The 26,758-nt window shown below is 39.0% G+C and overlaps 1 protein-coding gene across 1 annotated transcript in view; it reads left to right on the top strand.

Annotated features, from left to right (window-relative positions):
* Positions 1 to 26,758, top strand: part of MINDY3 (MINDY lysine 48 deubiquitinase 3) — a 103,235-nt gene that overhangs the window by 57,408 nt on the left and 19,069 nt on the right. The window contains exon 11 of the mRNA XM_060097786.1: positions 20,126 to 20,198. Coding sequence (XP_059953769.1) covers positions 20,126 to 20,198 — 73 coding nt within the window. The remainder of the gene's footprint in view (positions 1 to 20,125; positions 20,199 to 26,758) is intronic.

The following is a 26,758-nucleotide window of genomic DNA, read 5'->3' as shown; positions in this document are numbered from 1 at the left end:
TTCCTCCCCACGGATACACCAGAAATACAGCTACACGTGGAACAACTCCTACAGAACACCTACTGAACGCTGGCAGAAGACCCCAGACCTCCCAAAAGGCAAGAAACTCCCCACATACCTGGGTAGGGCAAAGCGGAGAGATCCCCACACAGAGGATCGGTGCCGAGCGGCACTCACCAGCCCGAGAGGCTTGTCTGCTCGCCCGCCGGGGCGCGCAGCGCTGGAGCTGAGGCTCGGGCTTCGGTCAGAGCGCAGGGAGAGGACTGGGGCTGGCGGCGAGAACTCAGCCTGAAGGGGGCTAATGTGCCACAGCTACCCGGGAGGGAATCCGGGAAAACTCTGGAGCTGCCGAAGAGGCAGGAGACTTTTTCTTCCCTCTTGGTTTCCTGGTGCGCGAGGAGAGGGGATTAAGAGCGCCACGTAAAGGAGCTCCAGAGACGGGCGCGAGTCGCGGCTGAAAGCGCGGAGCCCAGAGACGGGCGTGGGACGCTGGGGCTGCTGCTGCCGCCGCCAAGAAGCCTGTGTGCGAGCGCAGGTTACTGTCCACACCGCCCTTCCGGGAGCCTGTGCAGCCCGCCACTGCCGGGGTCCCGGGATCCAGGGGAGGCTTCCCTGGGAGAACGCACGGCGCGCCTCGGGCTGCTGCAGCGTCACGCCGACCTCTGCCGCTGCAGGCTCGCCCCGCACTCCGTACCCCTCCCTCCCGCCCGGCCTGAGTGAGCCAGAGTCCCTGAAGAGGCTGCTCCTTTAACCCTGTCCTGTCTGAGCGAAGAACAGACGCCCTCCGGCGACCTACGCGCAGAGGCGGGGCCAGGTCCAAAGCTGAGACCCAGGAGCTGTGAGAACAAAGAAGAGAAAGGGAAACCTCTCCCAGCAGCCTCAGAAGCAGCGGATTAAAGCTCCACAATCAACTTGATGTACCCTGCATCTGTGGAATACATGAATAGACAACAAATCATCCCAAATTGAGGAGCCAGGAGTCAGTGCTGTGCCTCTGAGGTGGGAGAGCGAACTTCAGGACACTGGTCCACAAGAGACCTCCCAGCTCCACACAATATCAAACGGCGAAAATCTTCCAGAGATCTCCATCTCAACAGCAGCACCCAGCTTCACTCAACGACCAGCAAGCTATAGTGCTAGACACCCTATGCCAAACAACTAGCAAGACAGGAACACAACGCCACCCATTAGCAGAGAGGTGGGCTAAAATCATAAAAAGTCCGCAGGCACCCCAAAACACACCACCAGACGTGGACCTGCCCACCAGAAAGACAAGATCCAGCCTCATCCACCAGAACACAGGCAGTACTCCCCTCCACCAAGAAGCCTACACAACCCACTAAACCAACCTTAGCCACTGGGGACAGACACCAAAAACAACGGGAACTACGAACCTGCAGCCTGCAAAAAGGAGACCCCAAACACAGTAACATAAGCAAAATGAGAAGACAGAAAAACACACAGCAGGAGAAGGAGCAAGATAAAAACCCACCAGACCTAACAAATGAAGAGGTAATAGGCAGTCTACCTGAAAAAGAATTCAGAATAATGATGGTAAAGATGATCCAAAATCTTGGAAATAGAATAGACAAAATGCAAGAAACAGTTAACAAGGACCTAGAAGAACTAAAGATGAATCAAGCATCGATTAAAAACACAATACATGAAATAAAAAATACTCTAGATGGGATCAATAGCAGAATAACTGAGGCAGAAGAACGGATAAGTGAGGTGGAAGATAAAATAGTGGAAATAACTGCTGCACAGCAAAATAAAGAAAAAAGAATGAAAAGAACAGAGGACAGTCTCAGAGACCTCTGGGACAACATTAAACGCACCAACATTCGAATTATAGGGGTTCCAGAAGAAGAAGAGAAAAAGAAAGGGACTGAGAAAATATTTGAAGAGATTATAGTTGAAAACTTCCCTAATATGGGAAAGGAAATAGTTAATCAAGTCCAGGAGGCACAGAGAGTCCCATACAGAATAAATCCAAGGAGAAATACACCAAGACACATATTAATCAAACTGTCAAAAATTAAACACAAAGAAATCATATTAAAAGCAGCAAGGCAAAAACAACAAATAACACACAAGGGAATCCCCATCAGGATAACAGCTGATCTCTCAGCAGAAACTCTACAAGCCAGAAGGGAGTGGCAGGACATACTTAAAGTGATGAAGGAGAAAAACCTGCAACCAAGATTACTCTACCCAGCAAGGATCTCATTCAGATTTGATGGAGAAATTAAAACCTTTACAGACAAGCAAAAGCTGAGAGAGTTCAGCACCACCAAACCAGCTTTACAACAAATGCTAAAGGAACTTCTCTAGGCAAGAAACACAACAGAAGGAAAAGAACTACAATAACGAACCCAAAACAATTAAGAAAATGGGAATAGGAACATACATATCAATAATTACCTTAAATGTAAATGGACTAAATGCTCCCACCAAAAGACACAGACTGGCTGAATGGATACAAAAACAAGACCCATATATATGCTGTCTACAAGAGACCCACTTCAGACCTAGAGACACATACAGACTGAAAGTAAGGGGATGGAAAAAGATATTCCATGCAAATGGAAACCAAAAGAAAGCTGGAGTAGCAATTCTCATATCAGACAAAATAGACTTTAAAATAAAGACTACTAGAAGAGACAAAGAAGGACACTACATAATGATCAAGGGATCAATCCAAGAAGAAGATATAACAATTGTAAATATTTATGCACCAAACATAGGAGCACCTCAATACATAAGGGAAATATTAACAGCCATAAAAGGAGAAATCGACAGTAACACAATCATAGTAGGGGACTTTAACACCCCACTTTCACCAATGGACAGGTCATCCAAAATGAAAATAAATAAGGAAACACAAGCTTTAAATGATACATTAAACAAGATGGACTTAATTGATATTTATAGGACATTTCATCCAAACACAACAGAATACACATTTTTCTCAAGTGCTCATGGAACATTCTCCAGGATAGATCATATCTTGGGTCACAAATCAAGCCTTGGTAAATTTTAAAAAATTGAAATTGTATCAAGTATCTTTTCCGACCACAATGCTATGAGACTAGATATCAATTACAGGAAAAGAGCTGTAAAACATACAAAAACATGGAGGCTAAACAATACACTACTTAATAACGAAGTGATCACTGAAGAAATCAAAGAGGAAATTAAAAAATACCTAGAAACAAATGATAATGGAGACACGACGACCCAAAACCTATGGGATGCAGCAAAAGCAGTTCTAAGAGGGAAGTTTATGGCAATACAATCCCACCTTAAGAAACAGGAAACATCTCGAATAAACAACCTAACCTTGCACCTAAAGCAATTAGAGAAAGAAGAACAAAAACATCCCAAAGTTAGCAGAAGGAAAGAAATCATAAAAATCAGATCAGAAATAAATGAAAAAGAAATGAAGGAAACGATAGCAAAGATCAATAAAACTAAAAGCTGGTTCTTTGAGAAGATAAACAAAATTGATAAACCATTAGCCAGACTCATCAAGAAAAAAAGGGAGAAGACTCAAATCAATAGAATTAGAAATGAAAAAGGAGAAGTAACAACTGACACTGCAGAAATACAAAAGATCATGAGAGATTACTATAAGCAACTCTATGCCAATAAAATGGACAATCTGGAAGAAATGGACAAATTCTTAGAAATGCACAACCTGCCAAGACTGAATCAGGAAGAAATAGAAAATATGAACAGACCAATCACAAGCACTGAAATTGAAACTGTGATCAAAAATCTTCCGACAAACAAAAGCCCAGGACCAGATGGCTTCACAGGCAAATTCTATCAAGCATTTAGAGAAGAGCTAACACCTATCCTTCTCAAACTCTTCCAAAATATAGCAGAGGGAGGAACACTCCCAAACTCATTCTACGAGGCCACCATCACCTTGATACCAAAACCAGACAAGGATGTCACAAAGAAAGAAAACTACAGGCCAATATCACTGATGAACATAGATGCAAAAATCCTCAACAAAATACTAGCAAACAGAATCCAACAGCACATTAAAAGGATCATACACCATGATCAAGTGGGGTTTATTTCAGGAATGCAAGGATTCTTCAATATACGCAAATCAATCAATGTGATACACCATATTAACAAACTGAAGGAGAAAAACCATATGATCATCTCAATAGATGCAGAGAAAGCTTTTGACAAAATTCAACACCCATTTATGATAAAAACCCTGCAGAAAGTAGGCATAGAGGGAACTTTCCTCAACATAATAAAGGCCATATATGACAAACCCACAGCCAGCATCGTCCTCAATGGTGAAAAATTGAAACCATTTCCACTAAGATCAGGAACAAGACAAGGTTGCCCACTCTCACCACTCTTATTCAACATAGTTTTGGAAGTTTTAGCCACAGCAATCAGAGAAGAAAAGGAAATAAAAGGAATCCAAATGGGAAAAGAAGAAGTAAAGCTGTCACTGTTTGCAGATGACATGATACTATACATAGAGAATCCTAAAGATGCTACCAGAAAACTACTAGAGTTAATCAATGAATTTGGTAAAGTAGCAGGATACAAAATTAATGCACAGAAATCTTTGGCATTCCTATATACTAATGATGAAAAATCTGAAAGTGAAATCAAGGAAACACTCCCATTTACCATTGCAACAAAAAGAATAAAATATCTAGGAATAAACCTACCTAAGGAGACAAAAGACCTGTATGCAGAAAATTATAAGACACTGATGAAAGAAATTAAAGATGATACAAATAGATGGAGAGATGTACCATGTTCTTGGATTGGAAGAATCAACATTGTGAAAATGACTCTACTACCCAAAGCAATCTACAGATTCAATGCAATCCCTATCAAACTACCAATGGCATTTTTCACAGAATTAGAACAAAAAATTGCACAATTTGTATGGAAACACAAAAGACCCCGAATAGCCAAAGCAATCTTGAGAACGAAAAATGGAGCTGGAGGAATCAGGCTCCCTGACTTCAGACTATACTACAAGGCTACAGTAATCAAGACAGTATGGTACTGGCACAAAAACAGAAAGATAGATCAATGGAACAGGATAGAAAGCCCAGAGATAAACCCACGGACATATGGTCACCTTATCTTTGATAAAGGAGGCAGGAATGTACAGTGGAGAAAGGACAGTCTCTTCAATAAGTGGTGCTGGGAAAACTGGACAGGGACATGTAAAAGTATGAGATTAGATCACTCCCTAACACCATACACAAAAATAAGCTCAAAATGGATTAAAGACCTAAATGTAAGGCCAGACACTATCAAACTCCTAGAGGAAAACATAGGCAGAACACTCTATGACATAAATCACAGCAAGATCCTTTTTGACCCACCTCCTAGAGAAATGGAAATAAAGACAAAAATAAACACATGGGACCTAATGAAACTTAAAAGCTTTTGCACAGCAAAGGAAACCATAAACAAGACCAAAAGACAACCCTCAGAATGGGAGAAAATATTTGCAAATGAAGCGACTGACAAAGGATTAATCTCCAAAATTTATAAGCAGCTCATGCAGCTCAATAGCAAAAAAACAAACAACCCAATCCAAAAATGGGCAGAAGACCTAAATAGACATTTCTCCACAGAAGATATACAGACTGCCAACAAACACATGAAAGGATGCTCAACATCTTTACTCATTTGAGAAATGCAAATCAAAACTACAATGAGATATCATCTCACACCAGTCAGAATGGCCATCATCAAAAAATCTAGAAACAATAAATGCTGGAGAGGGTGTGGAAAAAAGGGAACACTCTTGCACTGCTGGTGGGAATGTGAATTGGTACAGCCACTATGGAGAACGGTATGGAGGTTCCTTAAAAAACTACAAATAGAACTACCATATGACCCAGCAATCCCACTACTGGGCATATACCCTGAGAAAACCATAATTCAAAAAGAGACATGTACCAAAATGTTCATAGCAGCCCTATTTACAATAGCCCGGAGATGGAAACAACCTAAGTGTCCATCATCGGATGAATGGGTAAAGAAGATGTGGCACATATATACAATGGAATATTACTCAGCCATAAAAAGAAATGAAATTGAGCTATTTGTAATGAGGTGGATGGACCTAGAGTCTGTCATACAGAGTGAAGTAAGTCAGAAAGAGAAAGACAAATACTGTATGCTGACACATATATATGGAATTTAAGAAAAAAAAATGTCATCAAGAACATAGGAGTAAGACAGGAATAAAGACACAGACCTACTAGAGAATGGACTTGAGGATATGGGGAGGGGGAAGGGTAAGCTGTGACAAAGTGAAAGAGCGGCATGGACATATATACACTACCAAACATAAGGTAGATAGCTAGTGGGAAGCAGCCGCATAGCACAGAGAGATCAGCTCGGTTCTTTGTGACTGCCTGGAGGGGTGGGATAGGGAGGGTGGGAGGGAGACGCAAAAGGGAGGGGATATGGGAACAAATGTATATGTATAACTGATTAAATTTGTAAAATTAAAAAAAAAAAAAATACCAAAAAAAAATTTACAAGAAAAGAAACACACCAAAAAATATCTTTTTAGGCCAGAGTTTTCTACAGGTACTAATGAATATTTTCCTTAATCCTTATAAGTTTTATGTGTTTAATATTTCTTAATACCAGTAGCATTAATTTATACTTTTGTAGCAACACAATATTTTTATAAACAGCCAGTGCTTTGGCTCAAGTCTCCACAAGGGGCTTATGCAGGGTTTTCTTGGGACCTGTGTACAATGTACTGTATTTAAAAAAACAAGTTAGCTAGTGTCACCCTTGCTGTGTTAATTAACAAAAGACGTTGTTTCTGGTCTCCTGTGTCATTCGTGTGGACCCAGCAGTTCTCCAAGGAGTCACGTTGCACGGGGGTTGAGTTGACGGTTCTTGTGATATGTAAACCCCCAAGACCAAACTTGAGGGTTTATTTAGGCTTTTTTTCTGTTTGTCCTTTGGATTTTGGGTTTCATTTCGTTTTGGTACCGTTTGCCATTTACAACCAAATCAGTTTTGTGGTGTTTAAAACTTTTACTGATGTCAAATGGAGGAAAGGAACAGAAAAAAAAAAAAAAAAGATTTTTACAAAGTAATAAAATTTAAAACTGAGCTGTTTAAATGTTGCTGTTTTTACCTGTCCTTGTCCCAAAGTGGGACCTTCCCAGGGAGAAGAGGAAGGTTCCACTTGGTTCCTTTAAGTCGCCAAAAGCCCCTGCCCGAAATTCAGCACCCCCTACCCACCCCCCCGAATTCTTGCAACATTGTTTCCCAGTTGGTTGATGGCAAGGCAAAAAGACATCCTTTTAATGGTTAGGGAGGATCAGTTGCTTAAATGATTTCATCTCAATGTTGTATTTATGGTTTGACAGTAAAACGACCTTGTGGAGGGGAAGGATGTGGGTGAGGTGAATTGTAGTACAGTGTACGTCCATGGACCTCTTCAGAGAAGGAGACAATTTCTATTAAGTAAGGTAGAGAATGCTCCAAGCAGGCCTTCTGAACGATGATGGCAGAGTAAAACCTTTGGATCCGTACCTCGGGAGGGAGCGAGCCCTGTGTGCATGGGCAGGGTATTCAGATATACCATGGTAACCATGGTACTCTTCATGAGTTAGATCTCCTGCACAGGTAAAAGAAATGATCTTGAACAGTAGATGCTTAAGGAATTTAGAACTTTATTGTTAAAACAAGATGGTGTAACATTTGTTTTATAATATATTAAATCTTTTCTTCTTTTAGAAGCCAGGCCTTTTCATACTGAGACATGTTAATATACTTTAAATGCCCAAGTATTACCTGATAGAACATTTGGACATTTGTCCTGTTATGTTTTTCTTCTCTCTGATCATCGTTTTTCCCTTTGCCTCATTGACTTCCTTTTTTATATTTGGGGCCTAAGATTAAATTACTTTGGTCACTTACATATTTCCCCCTTGAATTGGAACTAATTTTGGAATTAATTTTCAGTGCAAATTCAAGACGAGGGCTTTAAATTTGAAAATATGATACTTTAATATTATTAGAATTATATATATAAAATGTTAGACAAATAAATTTGTCATTTTTGGTTTCGTGCATTTGAATCTCTGGGATGACAGCTGCTGATACAACATAAAAATAGTTGGAACCTACCTGTAACATCTAATTTCATCTTCAGATCAGTGACTAATTTCCTTGGTAATCCATTTCAGACTTTCTTTTGAAGTTGGGAAGATGAGTTTTACATTCCTTTTTGTTCTCTTTTATGGTTATAAAAGGACTCTTTGTATGTGTATACAGTGTCACCTTTGACCTTTCCTATGATAAAGCAGTTTTTCTTCTAGATAAGAACACATGAAAACACACTTCTTTTTAAAGGCACAGTATATAGAGAAACTGAATTTAATGCAAAGGAGAAACAAAACATTTAACTGTTCCTGCATGAGCAGACTGTTCTTACAGTGGTATCTGTTCCTGGGAATCTAGATAGAATTCTTTCTACAGAGCAAGCTCCTTTGTGTATCACTCTTCAGTGTAACATTAACAAGACTACTGCAGTTACATGATAGAGCCCTTTTTGAGGGTGTTCAAAAGTTGGACAGTTCTACTTTACCGTTAATACATTCCTCTACATGTATCCACACAGTTTTAAGGAAATGAAGTAAAATGATGCTTTATAGATCTTATTTATTATAAAGAAAATTCACTTCTATGTATCTTTAATTACTGGGTAAAAGTCTTGGGAGTAGGAATATAATTAGATTCACAGTTGGGCATTTTGTAAAATAATAGGGTTTTCCTATGTATTAATGCGGTTTAGTCATCCCATCCGTTTATCCTAAGTAAATTTTAGAGTTTGTGCATTTGTTTAAATTTCATGCCTTATCTGCTACAGAAAGGAAATGGATTTAAGAGCTAAAGTATTAATTTTTATAGTTTAAATCATAACTTGTCATGTTTCTGTATTGGTTTTTATGAATTTTTTTCTTAGTCAATCATGTCAGTGATGTCACCCAGCTTACTGAAATTAGTTCCTCTTTCCATTTGAATTTATTTCTTATAACTTTTTGTTACAGTAGAACCCAGATAATTGTCCAAGCCAGATAAGTATCGCTGATACAAAGGCCTAAAGGCGTTCTGTTATGAGTGAAGTCCATGAGTTTTCATTAGAATCAGCATTGATGTGTCCACATCTCTACCTGTCCGTCTAGAATTGATGAAAATAATTGTAGCAAATGGAGTGGGTAGCAGAAAAGGCCTTATAGCATATATTTAATGTATGATAGTAAGTATGAACAAGTTTATGATTTTGTTTATTTTCCTGTGCTTTTGTTTATGTTATCATCTGCCCAGATTGTGATCAAAATCCTGCTCAGCATTCATGGTCCAGCCTTGCTTGACATCTTTTGTGATGTGATTGCTGATTCTCTTACTCCCTTATGCTCCTGTAATTTCTTTAAACTTTCTACCTTCTTGTGATCAGGGGTACTACCTGATTTATCTGTTTTCCCCCAGTACCTAGTAGAGCAAACACTGGCCATGGTGCTAAGTACTGTTGAAATGCAAGGATTCATAATAACATTATAGGGACTTGCCTGGCGGTCCAGTGGTTAAGACTCCACGCTTCCACTGCAGGGGGTACGGGTTCAGTCCCTGGCCGGGGAACTAAGATCCCGAATGCCACGCCGTGCGGCCAAAAATAATAATAATGATACATTATAATAGTTAGTAGGTAATTCTACTGAGTGTTTGCTCCATGTCAGGCACTGTGATAAGCATCTTGCGTGCATTTGTCATTCAATCCTCAATGCAACCCTGTAAAATACGTTCCGTTTTCATCTACATTTTATACTCTGGGGCCAGAGGAAAATAACACCTACTGGCTAAAGCAAGGATTCTGTCTCCCGAGCTTTTAGCTACTTAGGAAAGTAGTGTTGTCCCTTAGGAAAACAAGCAAATTATTATTCTAGTGTGAAACGGAGACTGAAAGAGGGGAGGGGGTGCCGAGGGATGATACTTGAATTAAAGGACATGATGTGTGTTAGACTGAGGTGAAATGAAGAATGTATTCTAGGCTTGGGGAAAGAGTAAGCAAAAAGGCAAGAGATGTGGGATGGGAAACTTCGGGCTATATTTGGAGAATAGTAACTGGTTCAGTATGGCTGAACCATACTCGTTGTGCTAGGAGATTAAGATGGAAGCAAAAATTGGGATCAGGTACAGTACCAGCTGAAATAATCATTTCTCCCCAGACCATCTTCACTGTACTATGTTTGCATGCTTATCTTTTTTTTTTTTTTTTTTTTTTTTTTGCGGTATACGGGCCTCTCACTGTTGTGGCCTCCCCCGTTGCGGAGCACAGGCTCCGGACGCGCAGGCTCCGGACGCGCAGGCTCAGCGGCCATGGCTCACGGGCCCAGCCGCTCCGCGGCATATGGGATCCTCCCAGACCGGGGCACGAACCCGTATCCCCTGCATCGGCAGGCGGACTCTCAACCACTTGCGCCACCAGGGAGGCCCTGCATGCTTATCTTGATATGAAAGGCTAAACATGAACATCCAGGTCATGAATGTAAAGCCTATTCATGGAAGTAGAACAGTTACTTAAGGAACAGTAAGAACTTCTCTGTGAAGCTTGATAAAACTTAAGAGTATTAACAATTGAGTATTTTCACTATTTTTCACAGTCAAACCCTGTTTAAAATAATAGAAAAGGAGGTAGGATTTGGGGGAATGTCGGGTCAGGGAGGTCCCTCACTTTGCATTTATACTAATCCAAGCCTACCAAGCTTAGGTGACCAGTGTTGTGTGGACTATAATGTCAGTCATCTTTCTAGGCATCCATTTTCATAGGAAACACAGGAAGTGTGTTTATGTGGAGATTCTCTCTATGCAGCTTGTATTGTTAAAATCAGTGTCAGTGGGTAGCATGGAGGAATAGAAGAGGAAAAAATAGGTCACGTTTGAATGGGACGAGCAGATATTATACATGTGACATAAGCAAGCTGGAACCCCAGCCAGAATATTAGGGTTTCATTCTTTTCGCCAGCCTCCTGCAGTCACAAACAATCCTAAAATTTGAGTGATTTACGCAGTAGTAGTCAAGAAGGGGGGAGGGGAGGCAGCGAGAGCAGAGTCCACCCCAGGTAGGAGGGGTGTTTGACCACTGAAATGGTCTAAAACTGCCTCCATGTGATGAGGATGAAGACGAATTCGACCGAGTCAGTTTTATTATGTTTAAACTGCAAACAGGGCACCCTCTTTTGGCCTGTGCTGGGGCACCCTGTTCCCACCATAGCCCTCTCCCCCCACACACACACCGAAGCGTCTTGCTCTTAATTTGTACGCTGGCTGCACGTGTCCTCCAGGTGCCTCTCCCCTGCTGCGATCTGGACGGAGGAGCAGCCTCTGTCAGGACGGGGCAGTTCTCCTGGCAGAGGGAGAAGAGGAAGACGCCTGGCCCAGCCACTGATGGCACCTAAAGCTTCTGCCAGGAGCTGGCAGAATGTCACTTTGCTTGTATTTCTCTGGCCAAAAAAGGCACCTGGCTAATCCCTGATTAGCTAGTCAGTGCGGCTAGGAAGTAGACACCCACAAAGAGGTACTGCGGGTCCCATAGCAACAAGCAGTGATTGTACTGTCACAGGGAAGTGCGAGGAATTGAGAACAACAGGACCAAATCTACCTCCATGGGTAACTGTGGGTCCAGGTGACTTAACAGAGTTTAATGTAAAGGATATAAAGAGTCTTTGCCTAGAAATAAGGAGGAATTTTTGACTGTCAGATTGATTTTCGCCCAGGTGATTATATAGTATTAACTTCTACCATTTAAAAAAGTCAGATAATCATTTTTCTTGAATTTTGTACGTGTCATGTGCCTAGAGAGTAATGGCTATGTTAGCTCTTTCTTTAATGACATACAGTGGTTAAATGGCAAAGAGCTTCTCTCGGTCCATTCAGTTCTCCATAGTAAATGAGGGAACACAGAAGGTGATTCTAGATGCATAAGAGAGTGGACACCTCGGGCCTGAGGGATGGATCCCCTGGCAGAAACCAGTGGAGAAAGGCTAGAGGGGCCCCTACTGTGAGTTGTACGGTCATGGCAATAGGGAGAAAAAGAAGTCCATTGGTTAATATTAATAATGGTAATGACCATGGCAGATCATATCTGTCGGAGGCTTTCCTCCTCCTACCTTATTCCACTTACACATTTAGAGCGTGTGTTTCTGTGTAGAAAGAATCCCAAAGGGCTTTGCTTTATGTTTCCTACCCTGACTTCTCTGCTGACACAACACAAGTCAGCACACAGCAGTGGGCTGTTTTGGAGTAGCCGGGCCTTTTGCGCAGTGTTTGGGAAATCATGGAAGAGTAAGAAAAAAGACCACTGTCCTACCTACTTTCAATTAATGGCATTAACTGAATTCTGTTTCTAACACTGGCACTGAAGCACATTATATACTTGAGAGCATTTGACAACTGATTTACAATATGTTTCACAGTGGTTCCCAAATTATTTTCCTAGGTAGTTAGTGAAGAGTCAATATGGAACATATAATAAAGTGATTTTTTTTTTTTTTTTTTTTTACCGTACGCGGTCCTCTCACTGTTGTGGCCTCTCCTGTTGTGGAGCACAGGCTCCGGACACACAGGCTCAGCGGCCATGGCTCACAGGCCCAGCCGCTCTGCGGCATGTGTGATCTTCCTGGACCGGGGCACGAACCCGTGTCCCCTGCATTGGCAGGGGGACTCTCAACCACTGCACCACCAGGGAAGCCCAATAAAGTGATTTTTAAAGCAAAATTTTACTTAAAGCCTAAAGGGAAATTATATACCAGTTAACTTTATTATTTTTTTGGAAGGACTCTTAATAGCACTATAAAATGTTGTCTGCAAGCTAGAATGTCATTTATGTGTGCGTGATCATTGCTGAAGATAAAGTTCTCAGAGGTTCCTTGATTACTCATGACAGCAGATTGCTCTTGATAATGATGAAAGGTATAATAAATAAGCTTTAAAGACCTTTCCAGTAATGAGCTACATACTTAGACCTAGCTAACGAACTGAACACGGGCCTTCCTTATATTTCTGTAGGTGTTTAGAAGGGTAGCTAATGTTACAACATTTTAAAAGGTTTATGGTGAACAGACAGAGCTACATGAAAAAGAGACATTTGTTTCATGACTCTAGGATATTAGATAGTCCCGTTACACCTTGTTGGTTTTTTTGTTTGTTTGTTTGTTTGTTTGGGTTTTTTTTTTTTTCCCCTCTTCTCTTCTGTAGCACTTTGCCAGTTAAGGAAAGTTGGGTGAGGCTAGATAATTTTAAACGCTATATTGTTTAGCAATCCCTGTTGACCAGTAAATTGGCTGAGAAGGGGTTGTTTGCCCTAACATTCCTGTGATAAAAGCATCTGATTATATTTGACTAATGTAGAGAACTACTTTTAAAGTAAAAATAATGTTGATGATAAATCAGAGTTTAAAAGCATAGTGCATTAAAATATTATTTAAATATTAGACTCATGTTTAGAATCTCTTGCTAGTGGGAGTACCTTAAGGAGTTTCAGGTGCAGTACACAGTGAAATCTTAAGTGCTACAACTGGGGATGAAAAAAAAGAAAATGCTTACAAGTATCCTTGCTGACTTAGATAATTTGGAATTACATCATTGGAATCTGTACTTCTTTATAACTCAACAGTTTTTTGAGGGTGGGGGCTTAATGTATGTTTGAATGTTATTTGAGAAGGTAATTTTAAGATAATAATATTCGTGGAAACATAGGAACATATTCTTCTCTCTTCCATTAGATTGTGACATTAAATGTATAGACTAGGTCTTTATCTCATCTAATAGGCTTGACAGTATCAAAACATTATGGCCGTGTGGATAGTTATATGGGAAAAATATATTAAATATGTAATCTAAAAGCCATTGCCATATTAAGTCTTGGAAATGGAAAATCTGAGGGTAGAATCCTCTTCTTTGTATTATTCTTCACACCTACACAGTCTTTATGTAAGAGTTCTATTTTGCTTTATCCTTTCTAATTAAATCATTTCCTTTATGTGCAATGAGAAAAATTTGGCAGTTATATCTCACACAAGTTGTATATCTTAAGGTTGTAAAGGACTCTTTCTCAATTAATGGAATTCTATACTTGCTGTTCAAACTTGCTATGCAAATATGAAATATATATAATATTAATATATTACCAAAATTACTACATGGATCATTCTGCTCCAGGTCTTAAACCAGAAGCCTTGTTCAGAAGTGTTTAAGTTAAATAAATTGGTAAAAGTGAGTGTTGGAATTTGTTATTTTAAATCGAATTAGGAAGGTAAAAGTAGTTCAGGATGAAGCGCTTTAATGAGAATAGAAGGTGGTTTTGTAACTTGTCCTGATTTCATCTATAAACGTTTAAACATTATATAAATTTAAACAAGCTTTAACTAAGAGATCTTTTTCTACAGTAATCTAAAAAGCATTGTAAACATTCAAAATAAGCAAGCAATAATCAATTTGGAAGACTGTACTGGTTTTGATTAGTGGACGAAAACTTTTAGAATGTTTTCATTAGAATTTACTGTAATCTTTTTTTGTTTTTGTTTTGGCCTTTCTTTTTTTTCACCCCTCTTATATAAACACATCTTAAAATACGTGATATGATTAAGAATGGTTAATTCCTAAGGAGTTTAGCACATTAGCTATTAGTATATCACTGAGACCAAAGGAGCAAGCAAGATTTTTTTTTTCTTAATCGTTCAAGACACAATTTGCTTTATTAGTCACGACAGTTAGAGTTGATGGTTTTATTATGTGGAACCTGACCACTACCACTGGGTTGTATTTTGAGAAGAAAAAAGGATTTTCTGTTTTGGTAGTTTACATCTGGAGGTTTTTTGTTGTTTCCTCACAGCATTTTGAGATACTTTCACACTTATAAGCTTTCAAGCAAGAAATTCTCTAAATTCCTTTTTGGAAATACTCTATTCTGACGTCTTTGAAGTAATCTGCGTTCACCTGTTTCCATATCTTACCTGGCAGGCTCTCCAGCCTTGACCTCCTCTAGGGCCCATGGCCTCTTTCTCCTGGCACGTGAGAAGCCTACGATGGGCAACACTGGGTGATCGTAGTGTGCCGAGCGTTAAGACAGCCATGCGCATCACCTCCAAACTCTGCACGTTCGGAGTCAGTTCATTCTCCCATCAAAGCTGATCTCCCTGCCTAACTACTCCTTGCCTCTCACAGTTCTCAGTCCTCTTCAGCTCTTTCGGTTCCCCTTGTGCTGCACTAATTCACCCCTTTCTGCCTCTCATGATTCCGTTCCTGCCAGCTAGAACTTCCTACCCTCTTTTCTCTCTCTCAGATGAGACCCAAAATATCATTTTGGTAAAACCTAGTAAGGTGATTAAAATGTCATTATATCTGCAGATGTGTCAAAAGAAGGCATGTGTACTAAGTGTTAGAGCATTGGGGGAAAAATATAATATATTCTCTAAATCATGAGTCAGCAAACTATGGCCCACAGGCCAAATCAAGCCCTACCACCTATTTTGTAATTTATTGGAACACAGCCATGTGCATTTGTTTATATTATCGTACCATCTTGCTGCCTATGCATTGTATTATCATGCTACCTTATGGCCTGCAAAGCCAAAAATATTTACTTTTTGGCCCATTACAGAAAACATGTGGCAGCCCTTACTCTAAATGAACACTTGTTAAACCAGAGTATGCCAGGAGTTGTCCCTAGGCTTCAACTGATCTTTCTATATCAGGCCAGGCCTGTTCAAACAAGAGCTAAGAACACATTTTCTGAAGCCTAGTTTTTTTATATGTTCATAACCAGAGGCAGATGATAAGCAGTAAACATTTTATTAAGTTTAATTTTTTTCTACATAAGCATAGTATATTTTTTATTTGTAGCACTTGAAACTTAGAGATGAGGCATCAGGTAGTTCATGTTAAAAAAATTTTTTTTTTGCATTCCTGCATTTTCTGAAATCTTTAATGCTGGAGAATTTGATGCAGACCTTCTTCTCTGGCTAAAAATGGAATCTTCCTTGTTCCCCCAACTTTATAAATGGTAATAATTTCCCAAAACTTCACTTTGTGGGAAGATTAAAATGATGCTTCATTTATATTCTTTGCCACCTCTTCCCCTAAAAGAGTGTTTGTTTTATTTTGACCAAGAAAAACAATATTCCCTTTCCTTCTATTTAGATCATACTTTTAATTAATATTTAGCAATTCTGAAGTAGTGTTTTAAAACTCATTTCAAACTTTGCCTCATCACTTACTAGTAATAAAGGTTGAAATGCAACAGATTGTGAATAGAAAGAATGACTGTATCTTCATCTTGTGTCTCCAAATGTTCCCCCTTGCGTAAAATCTCATCTACAGCTGTATACCTCCTCCTCCATGAGAATTTTAGTGGCAGTACTCATCCACAAATTCCAACAGCCATTCTAAAGGGAAGAATTGAAGAAAGAAAGGAGAGTTGGAAATAGTTCAGGGGGCTAAAGCTTATTCTGGAATACATGTAGAAATGTTTGCAATGAAGGTTTGGGAGTGGTAAAAGAAGCTAAGGAGTAATAATAATGATAGCCCTGTTCTAGTAATTGCTCCCTAAACCTGAGAGCTGACGCTGCAATCCTAGCCTTGGTATAAAGGTAATTATAGAGCTAAGACTGTCCTGGTGATGTATTGGACACAGAAAAGCACTTTAAGAAATATTGTTAAAGATAGGTTAAATGAACAGAGTTAACCCAAGAACCTGGCAGTATTCTACCAGAATTTTAAATGCCTTCTTTCTTTGGCCCAGCAATCCTACTCTGGAACTCTGTCCTGCAGATACAACTGTTCATGTATGAAATTACATGTTCAAGTTTATTTGGTGCAGCACTGGTTATGGCAGAAGATTAGACACAATCCAAGTGTCCAGCAATAAAGGACTGGATCATAAAATCAGAAAGGCATTGAAGGTTGAACCAGATGAAAGCATGTCCCTTGACATGTGTATTATCTACAAAATAACATTGAAAATGCACGCAAAGGAGACCCTAAAAGTTGCTAACACAGGATGGTAAAAGGGAAATAATTGTACATTACCAAATTTTACTATGTTATAAAATAACAGATTTTAAAAAGTATTTTATCATTTATTTTAACACATTAAAACTGTGTAGGAGCTTGTATATATTCCGTTGTTTTGATTCCCATACCCATTTGATTTCTACTCCTATATGAACCGAACATACTATTGAGGTGTTCAGGCATGGCCCAGTAAGAACTACTCTAGGGGCTTCCCTGGTGGCACAGTGGTTAAGAATCCGCCTGCCAATGCAGGTGACACGGGTTCAAGCCCTGGTCCGGGAAGATCCCACATGCCGCAGAGCAACTAAGCCTGTGTGCCACAACTACTGAGACTGCGCTCTAGAAGCCGCGAGCCACAACTACCGAGCCCAAGTACCACAGCTACCGAGCCCGCATGCCACAACTACTGAAGCCCACGCACCTAGAGCCCGTGCTCTGCAACAAGAGAAGCCACCAACAAGAGAAGCCCGCGCACCACAGTGAAGAGTAGCCCCAGCTCACCACAACTAGAGAAAGCCCACATGCAGCAACGAAGACCCAATGCAGCCAAAAATAAATTAATTAATTAATTAAGTTTTAAAAAAGGACTACTCTAATTGACTCTTAGAAGTTTATTCCTTCATCTTTGAGGTAAGGGTGGGATGATTAGGACAAAAGTTAATTAGTGCATTTCTTATAAAAATGTTTTTCCACAGAGAAACAGCAATTTAAATTCTTTTTGACTTTTATACCCCACAACTTTTTTTTTATTGAAATATAGTTGATTTACAATGTTGAGTTAGTTTCTGGTGTACAGCAAAGTGATTCAGTTATACAAATATATATACTCTTTTTCATATTCTTTTCCATTATGGTTTATTACAGGATATTGAATATAGTTCTCCATGCTGTACAGAAGACCATGTTGTTTATCTATTTTATATATAGTTGTTTGTATCAGCTAATCCGAAACTCCGAATTTATCCCTCTTTCCCCTTTGGTAACCATAAGTTTGTTTTCTGTGTCTGTGAGTCTGAGTCTGTTTCTGTTTTGTAAGTAAGTTCATTTGTATCATATTTTAGATTGCACATATAAGTGATATCATACAGTATTTGACTTTCTCTTTCTGGCTTAATTTAGTATGATAATCTCTAGGTGCATCCATGTTACTGCGAACGGCATTATTTCATTCTTTTTTATGGCTGAGTAGTGTGCGTGCGTGTGTGTGTGCGTGTGTGTGTGTGTGTGTGTGTGTGTACACACCACATCTTTTTATCCATTCATCTGTGAATGGCCATTTAGGTTTCTTCCATGTCTTGGCTATTGTAAACAGTGCTGCTATGAATGTTGGGATGCATGTATCCTTTCAAACCATGGGTTTCCCCGGATATATGCCCAGGAGTGGGATTGCTGGGTCGTATGGTAGTTCTGTTTTTAGTTTTTTAAGGAACCTCCACACTGTTCTCCATAGTGGCTGCACCAACTTGCATTCCCACCAACAGTGCAGGAGGGTTCCCTTTTCTCCACACCCTCTCCAGCACTTATTATTTGTAGACATTTTAATGATGTGGCCATTCTGACTTGTGTGAGGTTGTACCTCATTGTAGTTCTGAATCCATTTCTCTGATAATTAGCAATGAGCATGTTTCCATGTGCCGATTGGCCATCTGTATATCTTCTTTGGAGAAATGTCTATTTAGGGCTTCTGCCCTTTTTTTTTTTTTTTTTTTTTCCTTTTTTGTGATACGCGGGCCTCTCACTGTTGTGGCCTCTCCCGTTGCGGAGCACAGGCTCTGGACGCGCAGGCTCAGCGGCCATGGCTCACGGGCCCAGCTGCCCCGCAGCATGTGGGATCTTCCCGGACCAGGGTACGAACCCGTGTCCCCTGCATCGGCAGGCGGACTCTCAACCACTGCGCCACCAGGGAAGCCCCTTCTGCCCGTTTTTTGAGTGGGTTGTTTGTTTTTTTGTTATTGAGTTGTATGAGCTGTTTATATATTTTGGAAATTGAGCTCTTGTCAGTTGCACATTTGCAAATATTTTCTCCCATTCTGTAGGTTATCTTTTTTTTTTTCTTTATGGTTTCCTTTGCTGTGCAAAAGCTTATAAGTTTGATTAGGTCTCATTTGTTTATTTTTGCTTTTATTTCTATTGCCTTGGGAGACTGACCTAAGAAAACATTGCTGTGGTTTATGTCAGAATGTTTTGCCTATGTTCTCTTCTAGGAGTTTTATAGTGTCATGTCTTATATTAAAGTCTTTAAGCCATTTTGAGTCTATTTTTGTGTATGGTGTTGAGGGAGTGTTCTAAGTTCATTAATTTATATGCGGGAAGGCTTTTAGCTTTTCACCATTGAGTATTATGTTGGCTGTGGATTTGTCATAAATAGCTTTTATCATGTTGAGATATGTTCCCTTTATACCCACTTCTTAAAAAGGATTCAAGATGGTAAAAAGGGATGTTTGGAAACTTGTTCTCTGATGAGGTGTGTCTGAGTAAACACAATTACAGGCAGATGCTTGGACCAGATTTATGAATAGAGGAAAACAATTAGAACCTAGATTCTAGTTTCATGTCAGTCAAGTGTAGAGTTTCATAATGGTTGATATATGTGGAGTAAAGGTTTGTGAAGAGTCCAAGATAACAGTGAATTCTGTGCTTATTTTTGGTAAATTGTAATATTGCTTACTTTGTAAAGAAACTAGTCATGATAGAGAGTTAGTTTTATGGGAAAAAGAAATCCACCTTTTGATATTTCCTTTAATAAAAGTTAAAATTCTGAACATGCAGAACTTGATTATTGATCTATGCCTAGGTATTGATGTAACATACTTCCTAAAGTAGTAAATTTCAGATGCATTTCTATGTAATTGTTTGCTGTCATATCTCTGGATTTAATTTTTAAATATTTGAAAACTAGAGTATGCTTCCAGTTAGATTTTTTACTTGGACAATAATATAAAGCAAAACTATCAGTCATTATTTTCAATGCCATTATATCGTAGCTCGTTGATAGCGTGCTTTTTTATGTTTTCAGGATATGGCTTTAGTTGCCCCTGAGGCTCCTTCAGAACAAGCCAGAAGAGTTTTTCAAACTTACGATCCAGAAGGTAAAAGATTTTAATTTTTATTAACATTGACTCTGTGTTTTATATTTTCATATGTTTGAAATATATTGATACTTTCCTGAGTTTTATTTTTAAAGAGTTATGAGATTATTGAAAGAAATGTAGCTTGCATTTCTTGAAAATTTTAAATAGGATATGGTGAAAATGGGAACCAAAAAAAAATAGGAAACTTCAGTGATCATCATATTCTCACATGGTAAAGGGTTTTGTGTTTCTTGTGGTACTAAAGTTATGATTACTTGAATCTTGACCTCTGATGGTTTTAAACAGGGAAAAATACCACCTCTTGAATAACTTTTCAAAGAGCTTAAGTCATTTCTTTATTTATTCAAATGAATAAATGTTTCAGAATATTTCTTTTTTTAATAATTGAGAGGTATAATTGACATGTAACATTCTGTAAGTTTAAGGTATACAGCATGTTGCTTTGATGTATTTATATATTGCAAAATGATTACTATTTTAGCATTAGGTATAACACCTCTATCACATCACATAATTAATTCTTTTTTGTGGTGAAAACAGTTAAGATCTGGTCTGTTAACAATTTTGAAGTTTATAATACAGTATTGTTGACTATAATCACCATTGCTGTTCATTAGTTCTCCAGAACTTATTTATCTACTAGTTGCAAGTTTCTACCTTTAAACAACATCTCCCCAATTAACCTACCTCAAGCCCCTGCTAACCACCATTCTACTCTGTTTTTACAAATTCAGCTTTTCTAGATTCCACATATAAGTGATATCATACAGTATTTGTCTTTCTATGTCTGATTTACTTCACTTAGCATAATGTCCTCAAGGTTTATCCATGTTGTCACAAAAGGTAGGATTTCCCTCTTTGTCATGGCTAAATAATATCCCATTGTGTGTGTGTGTGTACACACACATACACACTGTAATCTTTATCCATTGACAAACACTTAGGCTGTTTCCATAGCTTGGCTGTTGTGAATAATATTGCAGTGATTGTGGTTGTGCAGATATCTCTTTGAACTACTGATTTCACTACCTTCAGATATATACCCAGGAGTGGAATTGCTGAATCATATGGTAGTTCTGTTTTTAATTGTTTGAAGAATCTCTGTACTGTTTTCTTTAATAGAGATACCATTTTATATTTTCACCAACAGTGCATAAGGTTTCCCCTTTCTCCACAAACTCACCAACATTTAATCTCGTCCTTTTTTTTTTTTTGGCCATACCATGCGGCATGTGGATCTTCCCTGACCGGGGATCAAACCCGTGCCCCCTGCATTGGGAGCGCGTAGTCCTAACCACTGGACCACCAGGGAAGTCCAGTCTCTTTTTGATAAAGGTCATCCTAACAGGTGTGAGGTGATACCTCATTATGATTTTGATTTGCATTTTCCTGATGATTAGTGATATTGAACATTTTTTCATATACCTATTGGCCATTTGTATGTCTTTAGAAAAATGTCTGTTCAGGTCCATTGCTAACTTTTTAATTGAATTATTTGTGTGTTTGCTCTTGAGATCTTTATATAGTTTGCTTTATATATTTTGTGTATTAACCTTTTATCAGATATATGGCTTGCAAATATTTTCTTCCGCTCTATAGGTTGCAATTTTATTATTTCCTTTGCTGTGCAGAAGCTCTTTAGTTTAATGCAGTCCCACTTGTTTATTTTAGTTTTGCTGCCTGTTTTTTTGCTGTCTTATCCAAGAAATCACTGCCAAGACCAATGGCAAGGACCTTTTTCCCTACATTTTCTTTTAATAGCTTTACAGTTTGAAGTCTTACACTTAAGTCTTTGATCCATTTCAAATTGTTTTTTGTGAATACTGTAAGATAGGGGTCCAGTTTCGTTCTTTTTTGTTGTTGTTGTTGCGCGGTATGCGGGCCTCTCACTGTTGTGGCCTCTCCCATTGCGGAGCACAGGCTCCAGACGCGCAGGTTCAGCGGCCATGGCTCACGGGCCCAGCCGCTCCGCAGCATGTGGGATCTTCCCGGACCGGGGCACGAACCCATGTGCCCTGCATCGGCAGGCGGACTCTCAACCACTGCGCCACCAGGGAAGCCCCCAGTTTCGTTCTTTTGCATGTGGATATCCATTTTTCCCAACACCATTTATTGAAGAGACTATCCTTTCCCAATTGTATGTTCGTGGCACTCTGATAAAAAATTAGCTGACCAGGGCTTCCCTGGTGGCACAGTGGTTGAGAGTCTGCCTGCCGATGCAGGGGACACGGGTTCGTGCCCCAGTCTGGGAAGATCCCACGTGCCGCGGAGTGGCTAGGCCCGTGAGCCATGGCCACTGAGCCTGCGTGTCCGGAGCCTGCGCTCCACAAGGGGAGAGGCCACAACAGTGAGAGGCCCGTGTACCGCAAAAAAAAAAAAAAAAAAAAAAAAAATTAGCTGACCATATATTCATGAATTTATGTCAGGGCTTACTATTCTGTTACACTGGGCTATGTGCTTGTTTTTATGCCAGTAGCATATTCTTTTGATTATTAGAGCTTTGCAGTATAGCTTGAAATCAGGTAACATGATGCCTCTGGCTTTGTTCTTCTTTCTCAAGATGGCTTTGGTGGTGCAGTATCTTTTGCGGTTCCAAATAAATTTTAGAATAGTCTTTTCTATTTCTGTGAAAAATGTCACTGGAATATTGGTAAGGATTGCATTGACTGTGTAGATCACTTTGGGTAGTGTGGACATTTTAACACTATTAATTCTTGATATAATCCATGAGCACAGTGTATCCTTCCATTTATTTGTGTTTTCTTCGATCTCTTTCATCGGTGTCTTACAGTTTTCAGTGTCTTATACCTCTTTGGTTAAACGTGTGCCTGAGTGTTTCATTGTTTTTGATGCTATTGTAAATGCAATTGCTTTTTAAATTTCACTTCCAGATAGTCCTTGTTGGTGTATAGAAATGCAACTGATAACACTATGTTGATTTTGTATCTTCCAAATTTACTGAAATCATTTTTTCTAACAGTTTTTTAGTGGAGTCTTTAGGGTTTATATATAAGACCAAGTTATCCACAAACAGAGATTTTACTTTTACCTTTCCAATATGGATGCCTTTTCTTTCTTTCTTGTGCCGAATTGCTATGGCTAGGACTTCCAATAATATGCTGAATAGAAATGGCAAAAGTGGGCAATCCTGTCTTTTTCCTGTTCTCATAGGAAAGGATTTTAACTTTTCACCATTGAGTATGATATTAGCTGTAGGTTTGTTGTATATGGCCTTTATTATACTGAGGAACATTCCTTCTGTACCATATTTTTTAGTGTTTTTATTATGAAAGGATTTTGTACTATATCAAGTGCCTTTTCTGCATACTGACATGATCATACAATTTTTTTCTTTTATAAATGTGGTATATCAGATCTGTTGATTTGCATATGTTGAACCATCCTTGCATCCCTGGAATAAATCCCACTTGATCATAGCGTATGGTCCTTTTAATCTGCTGTTGAATTCCGTTTGCTAATACTTTGTATCTGTATTCATCAGGGATTATGATCTGCAGTTTTCTTTTCTTGTAGTGTCCATATTTGGCTTTGGTATCAGAGTAATGCTGGTCTCAAAGTGAATTTGAAAGTATCCCCTCGGGCCTCCCTGGTGGCGCAGTGGTTGAGAGTCCACCTGCCGATGCAGGGGATACGGGTTCGTGCCCCGGTCTGGGAGGATCCCATATGCCGCGGAGCGGCTGGGCCCGTGAGCCATGGCCGCTGGGCCTGCGCATCCGGAGCCTGCGCATCCGGAGCCTGTGCTCCGCAACGGGGGAGGCCACAACAGTGAGAGGCCCGCATACCACAAAAAAAAAAAAAAAAAAAAAAAAAAAAGAAAGTATCCCCTCATCTTTAATTTTTTGGATGATTTTTAGAAGGATTGGCATTAATTCCTCTTTAGTTGTTTCATAGATTCACCAGTGAAACCATCTGTTCCTGGACTTTTCTTTGTTGGAAGGTTTTGGATTACATTGTCAGTCTCCTTTTTGTTACTACTCTATTAAGATTTTCTTTGTCCTCATTAGTCAGTTTTAGTAGGTTTTATGTTTCTAGGAATTAATCAATTTCTTCTCAGTTGTCCAATTTGTTGGTGTGTTATTGTTCATAGCAGTCTCTTCTGACTCTTTGTGTTTCTGTGGTAACAGTTGCAGTGTTTCCTCTTTAATTCTGTTTTGTTTATCTTGTCAGAAAATCAGCTGTTAGTTTTATTGCTTTTTTCTATATTTCTGTTCTTTATTTCATATATCTCTGTTGTAGTTTTTCTTCTTTTTTTAGTTCCTTAAGGTGTAACATGAGGTTGTTTGAGGTCTTTTTTGTTTCTTAATGTAGGCATTTATCTGTATAAACTTCCTTCTTAAAACTGCTTTTGTAGCATCCCTAAGTGCTGATACATTGTGCTTCCGTTTTCATTTGTTTCAAGATATTTCTTGATTTACCTTTTGATTTCTTCTTTGACCCATTGGATGTTCAGGAGCATGTTGTTTAATCTGCATATACTTTGCATTTTCTTCTTGCGGTTTTTTTATAGTTTCCTGTCATTGTGGTAGGAAAAAATACTTGGTGTGATTTCAGTCCTTTTAAATTTGCTAAGACATGTTTTATGCCCTATCATGTGATCTATCCTAGAGAATCTTTTATGTACACTTGAGAAGAAATGCGTATTCTGCTTCTGGTATATGGAGTGTTCTGTATATGTCTGTTAGGTACATGCAGTCTAAAGTGTAATTCACATCCATTATTTCCTTACTGATTTTCTGTCTGCATGATCAAACTGTTGTTGAAAGTGGGTATTGAAGTCCCCTGCTTTATTTCATTGCTCTCTCCTCCCTCCAGATTTGTTAATAATCATTTAATACATTTAGGAGCTACAATATATGGTACATATATGTTTATAGTTGTTATATCCTCCTGATATATTCATCCCTTTATCATTACATAATGACCTTGTCTCTTGTTACAGTTTTTGATTAGAAGGTATTTCGTCTGACATAAGGATGGCTACCCCAGTTCTCTTTTGTTTTCCATTTGTATGCAATATCTTTTTCGTCTCATCACTTTCAGCCTGTCCATGTCATTGAAGCTTAAGTGAGTCTTTATAGACTCACATAGAGTTAGTTGGGTTTTGTTCTTTTATCCATTCAGCCACTCTATGTCTTTTGATTGGAGAAATAAAACCATTTACATTTAGAGTAAATGTTGATAGGTAAGGACTTACTATTGTCACTTCGTTAATTAATTAACTGTTTTGTAGTTCTGTAGTTTTCTTCTGTTGGTTTCTTTGTGACTTGATTTTTTTATAGTAGTATGCTTTGATTCTCTTCTCTTTATGGTTTGTCTGTCTATTAAAGGTTTTTGCTCTTTGGTTATCATGTGGCTTTTGTAACACATCTTAGTCTTACAACTATTTTAAGCTAACAACAACTTAACTTCAATTACATAAGAAAGTTCAATGCATTTACGTGACCTCCGTAATTTATTTTGATGTCCCAGTATACATCTCTTTATATTGTGTATCCATTAACATAATATGGTAGATGTAGTTATTTTTAACCGTTGTCTCTTAGCCTGTATGGTAGAGTTCAAAGTGATTTACACACCACCACTACAGGATTTTTATTTTTTTAAGGTGTAACTGATGTTTAATATTATATTACTTTCATGTGCACAACATAATGATTTGATATTTTTGTATATTGCAAAATGATCACCTCAATAGGCCTATTGATCATCATACATAATTACAAATTTTTTATGTGTGTGATGAGAACTTTTAAGATTTGTTCTCTTAGAGACTTTCAAATAAGCAGTACAGTATTATTAACTATCGTCACCATGCTGTACCTTACATCCCCATGACTCACTTATTTTATAACTGAAAGCTTGTACCTCTGACACCTTTCACTCATTTCACCTACTCCCCCACTTTTGGTGTTAAATCCAAAAAATCATTGCCAAGAGTGATGTCATGGAGCTTACCACCTGTGTTTGCTACATAATAAGAATTTTAATGTTTCTGGTCTTACATTCAAGTCTTAACTCAAAAGAGATCAAATTTTGTGTGTGGTGTAAGATAGTAGTCCAGTTTGCCCAGTACCACTTATTGAAGAGACTGGCCTTTCTCCATTGTATATCATGGCTCTTGTGTTGTAAATTAATTGACCATTTAAGTGTATGTTTGTCTCTGGGCTCTCTGTTCTGTTCCTTTGATCTGTGTGACTGGTCTTAGGTCAATACCATACTGTTTTGATTACTATAGTTTGGTAATATAGTTTGAAATCGGGAGGTGTGCTACCTCCAGCTTTGTTCTTTTTTTTCTCAAGATCGTTTTGGCTATTCATTCGGGGTCCTTGGTGGAGCAGTACAGTATCAGAGCCAGGGTCCTAGGATCCGGTGCGTACAGAACTACCACAGTAGTCCGGAGGTACAGGTGCACTTGCTGCAGGTATGGCACTGACGTCTGCGGTATACATACGTACAGCTCTTCCATGGACCTGGGACCTGAGTTTCAGGGGCTCCCCATGGTGGCTCGCTGGTGTGGGGGTGTATGACAGTGGCAC

Source organism: Mesoplodon densirostris, chromosome 4, assembly GCF_025265405.1.
Source record: "Mesoplodon densirostris isolate mMesDen1 chromosome 4, mMesDen1 primary haplotype, whole genome shotgun sequence".
Lineage (NCBI taxonomy): Eukaryota > Metazoa > Chordata > Mammalia > Artiodactyla > Ziphiidae > Mesoplodon > Mesoplodon densirostris.
Note: the sequence above shows the minus strand (reverse complement) of the source record. Positions and strands in the feature narration are given on the sequence as shown.